Raw genomic sequence first — 15,662 nt, 5'->3', positions numbered from 1 at the left:
ATCCCTTATTTTCTTTCCTAACAACTCAAAATATTACAAAGGGAAAAAGGGCATCCCTGCCTAGCTCCTCTGTTCAAGCACAGCTCGGTTCCACACCCCTCATACAACCTTATTAACCCTATTATTCTACAGGTTGTCATATTCATAAAATTTCAACTATCAAATGCTTTGTCTGCATCAAGAGTGACAAACAGCAGAGGTTATTTTCTTACATTCAATTTCTCTCAGGATCATTATTGTAATGTTAAGACGGTTTGCTTCCCTCCACAAAACTGCATTGACCATAGTTATCTATTTTGGCAACATCTCTGCCATTCTCTTAAGCAAAGTAAAAAATAAATAATGACCTCCTCCACTAAAGGTACTGCCAAAATCCAAAGATGAACAAACCAAAATGTAAGGCAGTAACCACCACGCTGAAGATAAAACAATATTACTTTGATTAAAATGGGATAAAACAATATCCTAAGTGCTTTCGGGTAAGTGCCTTCATCAGATGATTAACTAAAAACATTCTTTCTATTATAGTACACAGTAACCAATGAGATTCAATATTTTACCCTCCTTTTTACTAAGGCTGGTTTTAAAGGGACCGCCTCATTCAATTCTGGGGCTTTATCAGCTCCCAGTCTAAGAATCCATTGCATTCTCCTTATATTCAGTTTCATTCTTCAAGTCCCCCATTGTTTGACTCTTAATATAAATAACCATAAACACAAACACATGATCCCTATGCATTGCTATACGCTTATATACTGCATTATGCTCATTCTTTAGCCTTATATCAGATAAATGTTTAAAAATCCTGTCTAAGCCTACAATTAGTTTTTCCCACATAATACATGGCACACTGCTGGCAACTGGCAATATAAACAACATTTTGAGTATTACAATCAGCATTTGCATTCAGGAAATAAGTCTTGTTAGTTGTAGGATGGGAAAAACAATTAACTTGCAAAATATGTGTATAGGCTTTACAGTGTTTACATGGGAATGTGCCCTTCTCAGTATGATATCCCTTATAGCTAGTTAAAAAAAGGTTCATAACATGAAATGTCTTTCAAGTTCTTATTTCTTTTAAAAATGAACTTGGGCTGTGTCCCTACAATTTTAGCTATACTATCATCTGTCAACATAATTCTCCAGTTATTTCTAATAATATTGCATATATCACCTATGTCACTACTGTAAGTTAAACTCATCTGCATCTCCGTGATGTTCCTATTCTCTTGAGTATTACCACTACTTGGTTGCTCCTTTCCCCTGTATAGCCATGGTTTGGCTTTATTAGCCCTGTGATATTTACTATTTTTTAGTTCATTGTCCAATACTTCTTTAGTATAGCCCCTTTTTTGTAAGTTGTTCTCTAAGGAGTTTAGCTCCTGGCAAAAGGAGTCCTCACTGGTACATATCCTAGATGCTCTGCAAATCTGTCCCTTGACTATGTTTTGAAAGACATATCTGGGATGCATACTATCAAAACTGAGCATACTAGTCCAACATGGCTTTCTATATAGCGATGTATCTATAGCCCCATTCACTTTTTTTGTAACTAGAACATCTAAATATTCAATACTGGTACTGGAATAATTCAACGAAAATCTGAAAAAGTTTGTAGTCGATTCTAAATATGCAACAAAAAGAGTTTCAATTCAGTTACAGTGCCTTTCCACAGAAAAAAGACATAGTTTACAAATTTATTATAGAAAGACAGTTTATCTTTCCACTCATGCACAGAATCAAATATTACCATGTCTTCCCAGTATGCCAAAACCAAGTTGGCATACGAATTTGCGCAGGGCGTCCCCCATTGCTATACCTTGTTTCTGGCAATAATAATTCCCCTGACTGAGAAAGACATTTTCCAGTAACAATCTCAATAGGGGACATAGACGAATATTTTCATCTATATGGATGCCTGTTTTCTTACGAGTATCTCACTTATAGCTGCACTACCATATTGGTTATCAATAACCGTGAACAGATTTTTTTTTACATCCAAGGTAACAAACATACAGCAGGTTACATGACTCTCCCATAAATATGTGCCCAATGATTGTAAAAATCCAGCTGTATCTTTCAAAATTCTAGGAAAATCTTGTAAAACTAATCTAAGCGTGCATTCTATCCAAATGGAAATATTTTCCGTTACCCTCTCTTAAGCAAGGACAGACAACCACTTTATACCTGTGGTTTAAAAGTAAAATGGGTCGACACAACACTGATCTAAAGGGCTATTATGCCCTTTGGGTAATGCAGCCAGCGCAGCCAGCACAGCTTTCTTCCAAAATACTGTTAACTCCTCTTTAAATATATGGTTAGACAAAGCCTTTTACATCTGTATCACTTTCTTCCCTCCTACCTGCCACATTTCCACAGAAATAACACCTGTTCCTGGACATATTCCTGTTGACAGAGTATGTATCACTTTTTATTTCATTATTTTCTGTCTTTGCTATTAACATGTTTAGACTAATCTACCGGTAATCTTGGCATACAACAAAATTGTCCATAAATATTTCCATTTGTGCCTTGTCTTTGTTCCCCATTCTGCTGCTTTATACAAATGTTCATGAAATTTCTGAAATCTCTCTAATATACAGGATCTTTGGCTAATTCTTAGTCACAGGCTCCCAAAGTTTGGCTGCAACACTTTCTATTTCTGCTCTCCAAGTCACTCTGTTGAACATTTTCACAGTCACTTAACAGCAGGCTTTCTAAACTAATGCACATTACTCAAATGCTCTCTTATTGTCCCTTCAGCACTCTACAGTTCCTCATCGTCTTGTACAGAGTCCCCTTCTGCAATGTTTTAACCTTTGTAAATTCATATTGCTTTATTCTCATATCTCCATCTCTTATTTCTACCCTGTTTTTAAACTCCATTTTCATTTTACCCCACTCACTATCCTTTCTAAAGCTGTTTCTGTCTTCCCTTATAACTACAGAATCATATTCACTACCCATTCCTTAAAGTTTCTCTCTAACAATGCCAATGTCTTATTTTTACTTACAGTGGTTCTTTATATTACCTTTTATTGGTTCATGATCTGACATAGCTATTGGATTGATCTAAACCTCTCAATTAAATACATATGCCCCCTTTATTATATTCTCCAATCTAGATCCCCCCAATACAACTTCAGTATTTCAAATCAGGTTCCAGTCACCACACAAATGTTCCCTGAAGCAATTTTATTTCAACCAAAATTCCCATAAGCTCCATAATAGTAGTTTTAGGCAGAATATAAAACACGTGCAAGTGTAATCCTCCTCTCCTGAACATAATCTCTTATGACCACAAATCTACCATCATTGCCTTTCATTCTTTTCTACGACTACTGGAGCCCCCTCACACAATCAGTATTATCACAACCCTTAAATAAAATATTTCGGTTGCAAGGAATAATGCCCTTCTAGCCTACCAATACACTAAATTTATTCCCATAATAAGTGTTCAGGCTGTTCTTAAAAATATGTAAACTAGCATTTGCTTTAATATATTTTGGAAGTGTACTCCAGGCATCAGCTATTCTTTCACAAGAATGAGTAGATCTGTCATTCCTACAAAGGTTGCTATATACTTTACTTCTCTACTAAAATTATGATAACTTCAAGCATTGCCAGAGGGAGTTGTCCATATCAACCTTATATACCAGATTATGATCTCCTCTTAAATATCTATACAAGACACTGCACAAGTTTAGCTATTTTGAACTTTCATAACTTGAGCTTTTCCTTTTTCATTGACATTTTGCTGAATGTCTACCCTGAAATCCATTTCTGTCACACTCACATGCTCATTTATACACAAGTGACTTTCCTGTAACAATGCAATGCGCACCCTAAACTTCTTAATATAATACCTCTCTGCTTTTTGTCTACATCGGTAAAGCTATTAACATTCCATGTTAATACTAAAAAACTGTTGTACCCATATATTACAAAGCAGTTCTTATGAATATATATTTCTAACTTGCAGCTTATACTTTCACTAAACTGCTTGCCAGTATTCCTTTAAAAGTTAATTACACTGCAGCTCACAGACTTTACTAAAAACACACAAAACCCAGGTTAAGATTTTTGCTTGAAGTGTTTGCATAGTTATTTTTATATCACAAGCAGATTTCAAAGAATTTCTCCTCATGTAGATAGCGAATATTGCAGCTGTGATGGAGAGTGTAACAAGATGGCAGATTTCAAAAATTCACTACGGAGTACGCAGTAGCGAAGGAAATAATTATTTTCAGCTAGGACACGGGATCTGAATTTCCTAGACACAGGAAGGTCCTATTAAATTTATAGTTATAAGCCATGCAAGTATTTCCAGGACAAGTCCCAACATGGCAACCCCAACCACAGTGTTACTAACAACATATGCAAATTTCACTGCAGGAACTTACTATAGCTACAACATTTTTTATTCCAATATCAATATTACCACCGTGAAAAGACCAGGCTGTGTGTGTTTATTAAGTGCCCTAACTAATGCTCTACAAGTGGAAAATGGAACATTTATCTAGAAGCTCTGAATTCTTGTCAAAAGTGAAAGTTACCATGGTCACATATTGCCTACTCTGTTCAGGTGTAGATAAGGAAAAAGTAGAAGTATCAGGCTTATGCAAGTTATAAACCAGTTTGTCTACAAATATTTCATACTTCCTGCTCTTTTCCTCTATTCCCCTTTACACTTACTTCTGGTGCCTTCAACAAGACAGTGTTCTAGCCGCAAAGACACATCAGATCAATGAAAATTATTGATGTGGGTGCCTGCAGAGTTAGGCTCCCTGTTGTAATTCTGTACTAAAGAAAAAAACTAGGAAATACAGGAGAACAGCACATGCTGCCAATCATTCTCCTTTAGAGTTTTGTTTGCCCCATGCATCTGCCATACCATTGCTCCTTACATATACCAATTCTAAGAATGGTGAAAAGGGAATACTCCCAGACATAGCAATCTTGGACTTTGTATATGCAAGCATGTATTTATGCACAGTCACACTATTCTGGGAGTTGTACTAAAGAGTCTTAAATTACAAACTGTTAACACCAAGATGATGAGACCAAAGATTTATATTTAAAGGAAGGCTGAAGCAGTTCAGGGGCCCAATCAGGTTAAAAAAATGGAAGGCACAGTTTGATTAGAAATAACAATATTTTTAATCTTTACACTGAGCCATTGTCAAAACCTCTAAACCCATTCTAGTCCTGGGGGACACCAGGACAGGTAATGACAAAGGTGCTGCTAATGTATTATTTCTGGCAGCACCAGTTAGAAGAGGACTCCACTACTTTCGGAAAATGACTACACGCCCCTGTGTTTAAGGAATCTGAGAAATGATAAACTCATCATAACACTGGAACATTTTCATTCCTTAAATTCTCTGACAGCCCTCCTTTGAAGACTCATCTCTGCTACAACTATCATTTTATTCCGCTTTTTCCTTAATGCTTTACTATCCATACTTGTAAAGAATGGGTTACAACAGCAAACATAGTTGTAAGCTCAGAAATATGAGAGAAAAATGGTACTAGCCCTACTACAATCATAGATTCCTATTTATTTGAAGTTTAACTTAAGATATCTGAAGAAAAACAAATGGTAAATTAGGGTGAGCTCTTATAAAGCTGAAATTACTACAACACTGCTGTGGAATGTGAATCACTTACAGCAGTAAGGACTAAAGAAAGTTCCTGGCAATACTGGCTTTACATCAGCGGGTTGCATACCACTTCATAATCTATGTAATGCTGGTAAGCAGCCAGCTAAAACCATCTAAGGGAACACACAATGGCTAATAAAGCACCAGCTAAAACAATCTGGAAACACACAGCTAATAAAATTCTAACTTGGATGAAGACAAAGTACGTGGAATACAATCCAAATATAACAATTCACTGTTACAGTGACTCTTTTGAAAAAGGTCCACAGCTTTCTGATTCCTTAGCATCAAAGAAAAGTGCACAAACACCGATTCTTAAAATGTACTAGACTTTATACAGTGAATAAAGACAAACGTGGAAAAATAATTTCTAAAAATGCATTAAATGAACTGTATACATCACAAAACTACATATTAAGATGCACGTTGGATAACATATTGCTTGTACAGTACCTCTACTTTGGATGCCAAAAATACACAGGTAGGTGCCATGAGAACAGGATCTATACTTTTAAGCGAGTATCTGAAAAGTACAAAAAATAGTCGTATGCATGTTTTCAAAGGTTGTCACTTCTTATTTGTAAACAACAAAAATAAAGCTCTACCAACGGCATAACATAAAAATCAAAACAAATCAAATTAAATGGCCTTGATTTTTGAGAAACATGGCCTACAATACCAGGATAATTCCAGAATTCAAAGAACTGTTTTAACACAGAGATATTGATAAAAAAATAACACAAGAAGCACATGAATAGGATCACAGGTCATAGGATATACAGGCCAGTCTGACCAGAGGCCAGGTGCTGCTTGCCAAAACCCACCCTTAGGCTCTACCACCTTTTGCAAAGAGGGTAGCTCCTTTAAGTCCAGGAACAAATGTAATGGCATCCGTTTGGCTGCCCAAGCTTCATTTGAAGGATTACAAAGAACTGCATTGCTTGTCATGTTGAGGGGAGTCTGCTCCAGAGCAAGGAGAGGTACTGGATGACTGACATTCTCACTCTGCCTAACCTTTACTTATTCCTTGATGAAAGTTCAGATCTCTAGTTCTGGTACTGCTTGCATGGTTTGACCGGTCCAGAAAAATGAGATAAAAAATAACTGGATCCCTAAGGGCACAGTAAACTGGGCACAGGTGTCCTCTCAGGAGCCTGGACAACAATGAATATAAGGACAATGACTACAGTTTCTCCTGTCAGCTAAGGTATTTGAGACCGGTGATCCTTTTTGTTAGGAACCTCTGCATTTTTTTTTAAATGTGTCCACACACAGACATGCCAAAGGATGCAGCATAGTCTGTGTGTCTTGACTCGGGCAGAATATAGGGAAATAAAAACGCTTTGGTTCTTGAAGACATGCCTTGGTCAATGAATTGTGAAATAAAGAAGGGTTTCCATGCTACAGATGCCATTTAACAGTCAAATGAGATGGAGATATCAACTTGAGTGCACATATCTCTATTTACTGACTCATAGTAATGGAATGTTTTCAATGCAGTGTGATATAGAGAGTTTCTGCTTCCTGATGATGCTACATTTCCTTGTGTTTAGTTTAAGCATATCTAAGCACCAGGAATTGATTTTAGTTCATTCTTCTTGGAGGTTTTGTGTCTCCAGATGGTATTTGACAACTGCATCGAACTTGTAGTCTTCACCAAACCAGAGATCACTGTTATCCGTTTGGAGGTCTGCAAAACAGATGCCAACAGGACACCTCATACAGATCCTGGAGAAGGGGGGGGGGTCACCAATGATCACTTCCTGTCTGAGGAGTTGCCCACTCACATGATGTGCACACTATCCTAAAGCCAGTTGACTTTCCATCTTACAGGTTCATAGGTAAGTACCAGTCTAATTGCTGTTGAAGACAATTTCAAGCCTATTTAATTCCCCTTTTTGTGCTCAAAGTAACCTATTCCATTTGGTTAGAGACTGGTCTTCCATCCCATGGTCGATACTTATTACCCCTAATAAGAATAACGGGGATCATCCCATTGAGAATTTGAGGGGCCCCATGCAGGTGCATTTAGGAACTGTATTTGTCCATTACTAGCACAGGGGGCAGTCATGGGGTAAATATTCTATTTCCATAGATCCAAATTGCCCTTGAATATGGACATGGATGAACTTTCTTTTATGTGGATGTGGAATCTGTTCCAGGGAAGAGGTATCCTCTGCAAGATACTAGCCCTTCAAAATGTTCTGTTGATGTTGCATAAGAGATTTATATCCCTCGACAGAGTAATTTTGATGCCATTTGACTTTCTTATGTGTAGGAAATCCATCAGCATTGGGACAGAGGATGCCAGACACAGGGCACCTAAACATTCTGTAGAATACTAACCATAGTGCATCCATCAGCATTGGGACAGAGGATGCCAGACACAGGGCACCTAAACATTCTGTAGAATACTAACCATAGTGACAAGGCTTTGAGTCAGTCGATGTAGAGTAAGGCCTTGTACCCTTTTAGTAAGGAATCTCTGGGATTGTTCCAGTTGTTGCATGTGTCTGGAGAGATGCATGCCAAAGGGGGCATTATATTTAATGATGGCCTAATAAGGGCTGAGTAAAGGGGGACAATGGCATCTCTAATGTAAACACAGTCCCTTTGTTTATAAACTGTGCGATATAGAAGGGCTTTCTTACAACAATGGACACGTTGGTCAAAAGTTGGGTCACTGTCCACATAAGCCCCAAATCCCAAACTGGGTCAACTCTTAAAGGTGTATTGTTAATGTGGTATCTTAACATATTGGATTTATGTTATGAGCAATATAATCACTGTCAACAGCTTCCATGAACTCCACAAAGACACTGAGGAGATTCAGCAGGTAGGACCTTCCTTTTACAAAGCTAAACTGCAGTGAGTCAAGCTTAGTCAGATTTTTAATGTCACAAATTATCAGGTCAGTGATGACATGCTCCATGGATTTGCACACAAGACTTGTACAGCTGATGGGTCTATAGTTCCCAGGATCTGTGATGGGTCTGCCTTTACGAAAGGACATTACTACAGCAGGACACCATGATTCAGGAACAATTTGTAACAAGGTTTGTTCAGATATACCATCATAAGGAAAAAGTACATAAAGAGAAAGGGTATCTACAGCATCTAAATATGTGAAAACAGCAAGAAGCAGCAGCTAAACTCAGTGAACTTGGATTAGACTGAGAACTTTGATAAAATAACATTTTTAATGGAAGGCTTCAGTATTAGGTTCCACGAATAAAAAAATTAAATAGCCAGCAGTGAGTTATTTGGGTCAAAGAAAAGTTGGCCAAATGGTTGCTTAGGGACTTCCACTCAAAAAGCCTGCCAGGGTCATTTCAAAGAGGAATTCCTCCTTACCCTAAAAGGTGCAGCAACCCTGAAGCTGAAAGTTAGAAGGGGTGTACATGTTTCTATCCCTTCCAGCCAAGCAAAGCTGTTTTCCACTCTATCTTAGCCTCTAGATACCTCATTTCTGAATATAGTTAATGCATTTGTTTTTCAAAAACCTACAGTGCCCCACTCCAAGAATTAAACTGTCAGGTAACTGAATTTAAAGCATTCAGACCTGTACTATGCTGCTTAGTTCATACTGTAAAAAGGTCCAACGTATGCTTGGGGACACCTAATGTGTGATGACCATAGTACACCAGCAAAAATTAAGTGAAAGATTTCAATATCCAAGGCAAGTTAAAACCTTCTGCAGGATAGCTAACCAGCAAGGTTTTAAAGTGGCTCATACACTAAGGCTTCAGAATTGTCTACAATGTAAATAGCAAAAACAAAAAAAAAAAAAAACACCTTTGGTGGAATCACAAAATTAACACAGAGGAAGAGGTACTACTTAGCTTGGTAAAATTCAAGTACAATACTGTCACAAGGCAAACTGTTAAGCATGTATGCCTATTTGCTGATGGAGTTGTGGGAGAGAGGTTGGACAACACCAAATCATAAGTAGGGAAAAACAATGTAAGGAGAAAATTAGACAAACCTGGAATGGGAAAAGTGTGAACTGTCATTAAGTGTGCAGGGCATATACGGATAACTAAAGATAATGACAACGGGTGGCTGTAAAAGAGGTCTGGTTACATGATATATTCAGCCCTGGCTAAGAAAAGAAAGAAAGAAAGAAAAAGTAATGTTGCTGCATGACTTCGTTCCAAAGTAAATATAATCAAAATGGTTAAGAAGCATGCCCTAAAAAAGACAGAAATATTAGCACAGTGACAACCAAGTGTACAGTAAGAACAATGTGAATGCTGTTTTAGTTGTGACTTATAGAAATGAATATGATGCAAAGCAACTATACCAATGCCTTCCCCAGCTGCTCCTTCCCTAAAGATATACAGAAAGTACAGTTGTGTACACTTACCATAAATGTAGATGTTCGAGTGTATTCACTGTTACAGTCATCACTTGAGGGTTATCCCTGCTGGGTAGCCCTCGGTTGGCCCGAATACCACAGTCAAGCTTTTCCCCTGCGTCGGCTGCTGTCGCCTGTGGACTGGCGTCAGGTCATCAGTGTTATAAAGGAGAGCAGCCAGTGCCATTACATCAGTTTTTCTTGCTCTAACCTGTCGGAGCCCCTTGAAGGAAATGTTTTAAAGAGCCTCTGGTGGCCCAAGGCCACAAGAATGACAGTTAAACTCCAAAAAAGGATACGATAAACGGGGAAGGTGGGAGGGAAAATAGGACTGCAACAGTGAACACACTTAAACATCTACATTTATGGTAAGTGTACACAACTTTACGGTGTTCTTTGTGTCTCACTGTTGCAGTCATCACTTTTGGAAGGATTCCCAAAGCTGAGGAAGGGGAGGATGGAAATATGAAATTCCTAGGATTGAGCTAGCATGCCTTGCAGGACTGCAGAGACAAAGGCTGCCCAAGCCCTAGAGAACAGAGGCAGGTGGTAGTGTTTGGTGAAGGTGTGGACTGAGGTCCAAGTGGCAGCTTCCAGGATGTCCTTGGTGGGTACTTCTCTAAAGAAGGCAGTGGAAGTAGAGGCTGCCCTAGTGGAATGTGATATATATTTAGGAGAGGCTTTTCCATCCATGAAAAGTGTAGCAGAATTGTATGAAGTGAGATATCCATTTTGAAATGGATCTGTTTGGAGATAGGCTTCCCCCTCTTTCCCTGAAGTGAAGCCAACCAACAGTTGATCCATCTTCCTAATGGACTTTGTTCTGTCCAAGTAGTATTTTAACTGTCTGTGCACATCCAGTACGTGCAGAATTCTCTCCCCTTTATTCAGAGGGTTTGGTTTACGGTGACATCTGATACTACCTTTGGCACGAATGAGGGATTAGTACTGAGAGACACCCTGTCTGTATGGAAGATAACGAAGGGCTCAATGGCCATGAGTGCTTGAAGTCCTGACACCCTCCTAGCTGAAGTAATAGGCAAGAGGAAGGCAGTCTTCCAGGAAAGGTGTTTTAGGTCTGCTGATGTAGCTGGTTCGAATGGAGGCAATGTCAGTTTTTCTAAGACATAGTTCAGGTGCCAGGCTGGAGTGGGTACCCTTCTAGGGTGTCTAATGTTAGATACACCTCTAAGGAATTGCTTAATCAAAGGGTGAGAGAAGACAGGCTGTTCAACATGAAAGTGTGCTAAAATGGCTCAGGCATGGATTTTAATGGAGGAAAAGGAGAGGCCCTGGTTAAGTATTCTACGCTAGGCAAGTCCAGAATAAGTGGGAGGGATGTCTCGAAGCTGCTGTGACCTTTTGATAGGCACCAGGAGTTGAATCTCTTCCATTTCGCTGAGTAAGATTTCCTGGTGCTGAGCCTTCTGGCTTCCTTAATGTCTAGGACCTGCTTGCTTAACTGTGGGTTATCCCTGGTCCCTGGGGGATAAGCAATGCAGAAAGTTTGAGAGTGTGCAGGTTTGGATGCATAATCTCCCCTCCGGCTTTGTGTCAGAAGGTCTGCAGTTAACGGCAGGGGCCTGTAAGGCTCCTTGGTCAGGCTGAGCAGCAAGGGGTACCAATATTGCTTGGGCCAATCTGGTGCTATACAGATGACTTTTGGTCCTTCCTGCCTTATTTTGAGCAGTACTCTTGGGAGTAAGGGGGGGGGGAGCATAAAAGAAGAGATTGGTCCATTGGAATAAGAGAACATCTACCTTCCAAGCTAGGGGGAGTGGAACTCCCTGGTGCAGAATTTGTACAGCTGATTGCTGTGTTGTGAGGTGAAGGGGTCCACCTCTGGTGTCCCCCAGGCCTGGGTGATTTGGAGGAATGTCCCTTTTGGAGTTTCCACTCGTGGGGGGGGGTCTAAGTAGTTTCTGCTCAGATGGTCTGCCAGGGTGTTGTTTATCCTGGGATGTACTGGGCTATCAGGTGTAGGCCCATGGAGGTGGCTGTCCGTCAGAGGCTCATGGCTAGTCGGCAGAGAGGGTAGGAGTGTGTGTCCCCCTTGCTTGCTGATGTACCACATGACTGTGGTATTATCTGTTTTTATGAGGACAACACCTGGTTTTAGCTGGTCTTGGAAGGATGTGATAGCCTTGTGAACTGCCATCATTTCCTTTAGGTTGATGTGCCAGTGAAGGTGCCTGAGGTTCCAACAGCCTTGGGTGCACAGAGTATCTAAATGAGCTCCCCAAGTTAGGTCTGAGGTGTCTGTGGTGATAGTCTGGCCTTGTGGTGGGTAGGTGAAGGGAAGGCCCTTGTTCTGAGTGCAGGCCTCTGCCCACCAAAGAAACTCGTTCCTTATTCATGGAATGTGGGGGTAGAATGGTCTCCATAGATTGAGTGTGTTGGCACCAAACATCTTTAGGTACCATTGGAGTTTTCTCATGTACAGCCTAGCCAGGGGAATCATCAGAATGCAGGGTGACATGTAACCCAGTGCTTGCAGAATTTTCCTTGCTGTGAGTTTTTTTCTGACAGCTAACTGGGAGAAGTAATTTGGCAGAAAGCATTGTTTTTCTGGTGAGAGGAAGGCTGTTTGGGAGGCTGTGTCCAGGAGTGCGCCCAAGAAGGTGATCTGCCTGGAGGGGTTTAGGTTTGACTTTTTCCTGTTGATTGTGAACCCTAGGGAGATTAGGGTTGTTTGCACAAAGAGCAGGTCCTGTAGTAACTTCTCTTTGTTGTCTGCTTGGATTAGGCAGTCATCCAGAAAAAGGGCAAATCTGGATGTTTTGCTGTCTGTAGACGGCAACCACTGGGGCCAGGCATTTTGTGAAGACCCCGGGAGCCATAGATAAGCCAAAGGGTATCACAGAGAACTGAAAGTGTTTTGAACATGCGCTGAAGTGTAGGTATTTTCTGCAAGACTCTCTTATGGGCATATGAAGATAGACATCATTTAGGTCTAGAGTGGCTAGCCATGCATTGCTGCCCAGCATTGGTAAATGTTTTTGAAGTGTTAGCATTTTGAATTTTGGGACCTCTAGGGAGGTGTTTAGAGTGGACAGGTCAAGGATGGGTCACCAAGTGCCTTCTTTTCTTGGCACTAGGAACAGTCTGGAGTAAAAACCTTTTCCTGCTTACTCCTGTGGCACAGGCTCCACTGCCCTTTGAGCATGGAGTATGTGCACTTGTTTAAATGCTTCTGCCCACTGATTTGTAGGTAGAGTTGGGTAACCTGTTAAGGTTGGGATTTGTTGGAAGGTAAATTTCTAGCCCTGAAAAATATCTTTAATACCTACTGGTCCTTTGTTACAGACAGCCAATTTTGTTTGTAAAGGATAGCCTTCCTCCTAACCTCTGATGGGAGGGGGACTGGAAGTCATTGTATGTTCTTAGAGTAGTGAGTAGACTTAACTCCCTGCTGTGGGAGTGGTGGAGGGCCACTGCTTAGTTCTTCACTGGCCTTGGTTATTTGTTCCATAAAGAAGTGGTTAGAGTAAACCCTTGCCTTTTTTGTTTTTTGGTTTTGTGGTCTAACTGGTCTGTCCCTGCGAGGCCTCCCTTGAACCTGTCTATTGGAGGCTGAGAAAGACCAGTGCTTAGAGGGAATGTTTCTTCTGAATCTGGGAGGTTGAACTTGGAGGAAGTCTTTCACTGTTTGCATATATTTAGCTTTATTTAATATCTTTACTTGATGACCTCCTCTGCTTTTGATCCAAACAAGCGATCTTTATCCAGGGAGGCATCAAGTAGTTTTGATTTTACAAGATCAGGCAGTGACTGTTATTTTAGCCATGTGTGCCTCCTAATGACTGAACCTGCCACAGAGGCCCTACTTGAGGCTTCTAGGGCATCAAATCCGCAATGCAGGGAGTGTTTAGCTACTTGAGAAGTAGAGTGCAGAAGATCTAACTCTTTGGCAGTATTAGTGTCAGGCAAAGATGGAACAAGGTGTGCTGTTGATATTTTAGCATATGGAACTAGCAGTTAAGAGCTCTAATAGCCACGGTTGTGGAGGTGTAGACTTTCTTACCTCATCTGTCCAGAGCTCTTGAGTCCTTGTCAGAGGGAATTGGGTTTTTAGATGAACTAGCCTTGGCCCCTGTGTGATGACCTCTGGGTCTGCTGCAGGGTTTTTAAACAAGTACTTATGTGAATCAGGCACCCTGTAGTAACTGTCAGGCTTTCTAGGAGGAGGGGTAAGGGCATCAGGGGTGAGGCTAGATTCACTGGAAACATCATCCACCATGTCCAGAATAGGAGGGATGGCCATGGGCCTGTGCCGAGGAAGATCTAGAAACTCTGTCTTTTCTTAGACTGAGGATAATCTTGGGCTTCCCAGTGGAAATGCTCTCAGAGTGTGCAGGGCAGTGGAAATGCTCTCAGAGTGTGCAGGGTTTCCCCAAATGAAAGATCCTTGTGGGGGGGGGGGGCGCATTCCTCTGCATCAGAATCTTCAGAGGAGGTGAGAGGTTATTGTTCCTCATCTGAATCAAGGTAGTCTGAAATTTCAGAATCCGGTTGTGTGTGAACTTCAGGGGAAGTATCCTTTTTTTTTTTTTTTTAGAAGGAGTAGTATGGCTACACCTAATGAAAGTGATGAGGTCCCTCCGCCATTTTCAGTAACTGTGTCTGAGGTGGTGGATGAGGAGTAAGATGGCGACTAGAGACGGTTTTCTTTGGTATGGTCTTGCTTTTAAGACCTTAGTAAATCCATTTGTCATTGGGATGCGGTAGTCGGAGGTGAAGACGTCGGTTTTTGCCTTGAATCAGTAGTGCGAAAAACTTACTCGGAAACCGGTGCCTGCATAGTGGCTCCGGACCCAACCAGACAGAGACAACTGAGGGATCAGATGATGAAGCATTCCCCAGCAGCATACCGGACTCTGAAAGGGTCTCGGTACAGGCCTGCAAAGGAAACGAGTCGGGCATCAGGGGCTGCAAATGTGCCTCACTGAATTCCTGAGAACTGACTATTAGCTTCTGGGACGGGTCATCTGAATGCTTAAGTTTGTGTGGTCTGTTCCTTTTATCTTTTTGTTTTTTGGGAATATCCACAGACTGCTGACCGAAGGATGCCATTTCATAATGCGAGGAACTACTTCTGAAATGCCTGGCTACAAGTTCAGCTCTACGGCGAATAGTTCTTGAATTGAAAAGTGCACAGAACCGACAACGGGGAACGTTGTGGTCTGGGCCTAGACAAGTAACGCACAAGGTATGGAAGTCTCTGTGTGGTATTTGTTTTCCACAGCGGAGACCATTATTGACTTTTTCAGACATCGGTTAGTGCAAGGAAAAGATCCCCAACGGGGGACTTGGCTTTAGTGATTTTCAGATTCAACTTCCACTATAGCAACAAGCGACCGGCACACATGCAAACTGCTTTTGCATCAGGCTCAATGCCAAGAAAGACTGATGTAATGGTGCTGGCTGCTCTCCTTTATACTGTTGATGACCTGATGTCACTCCAGAGGCAACAGCAGCTGGCGCAGGAGAAAAGCTTGACTCTCGTATTCGGGCCGACCGAAGGCTACCCAGCAGGGATAACCCTCAAGTGATGACTTCAACAGTGAAACACGAAGAACATCTCAAAGGTTACTGTGAATTGTACACCTCATGGTACTATTTTGGAATTCAGAGAGTGCCCT

At 40.9% G+C, this 15,662-nt stretch overlaps 1 protein-coding gene across 1 annotated transcript in view; it reads right to left on the bottom strand.

The window, feature by feature from the left end:
- Positions 1–15,662, bottom strand: part of CCNC (cyclin C) — a 956,952-nt gene that overhangs the window by 691,290 nt on the left and 250,000 nt on the right. Inside the window, exon 4 of the mRNA XM_044065080.1 lies at positions 6,117–6,186. Coding sequence (XP_043921015.1) covers positions 6,117–6,186 — 70 coding nt within the window. The remainder of the gene's footprint in view (positions 1–6,116; positions 6,187–15,662) is intronic.

Source organism: Protopterus annectens, chromosome 1.part0, assembly GCF_019279795.1.
Source record: "Protopterus annectens isolate FY-2018-M chromosome 1.part0, PAN1.0, whole genome shotgun sequence".
NCBI lineage: Eukaryota > Metazoa > Chordata > Ceratodontiformes > Protopteridae > Protopterus > Protopterus annectens.
The sequence above is the reverse complement of the archived record's forward strand: the minus strand, read 5'-3'. Positions and strand labels throughout refer to the sequence as shown.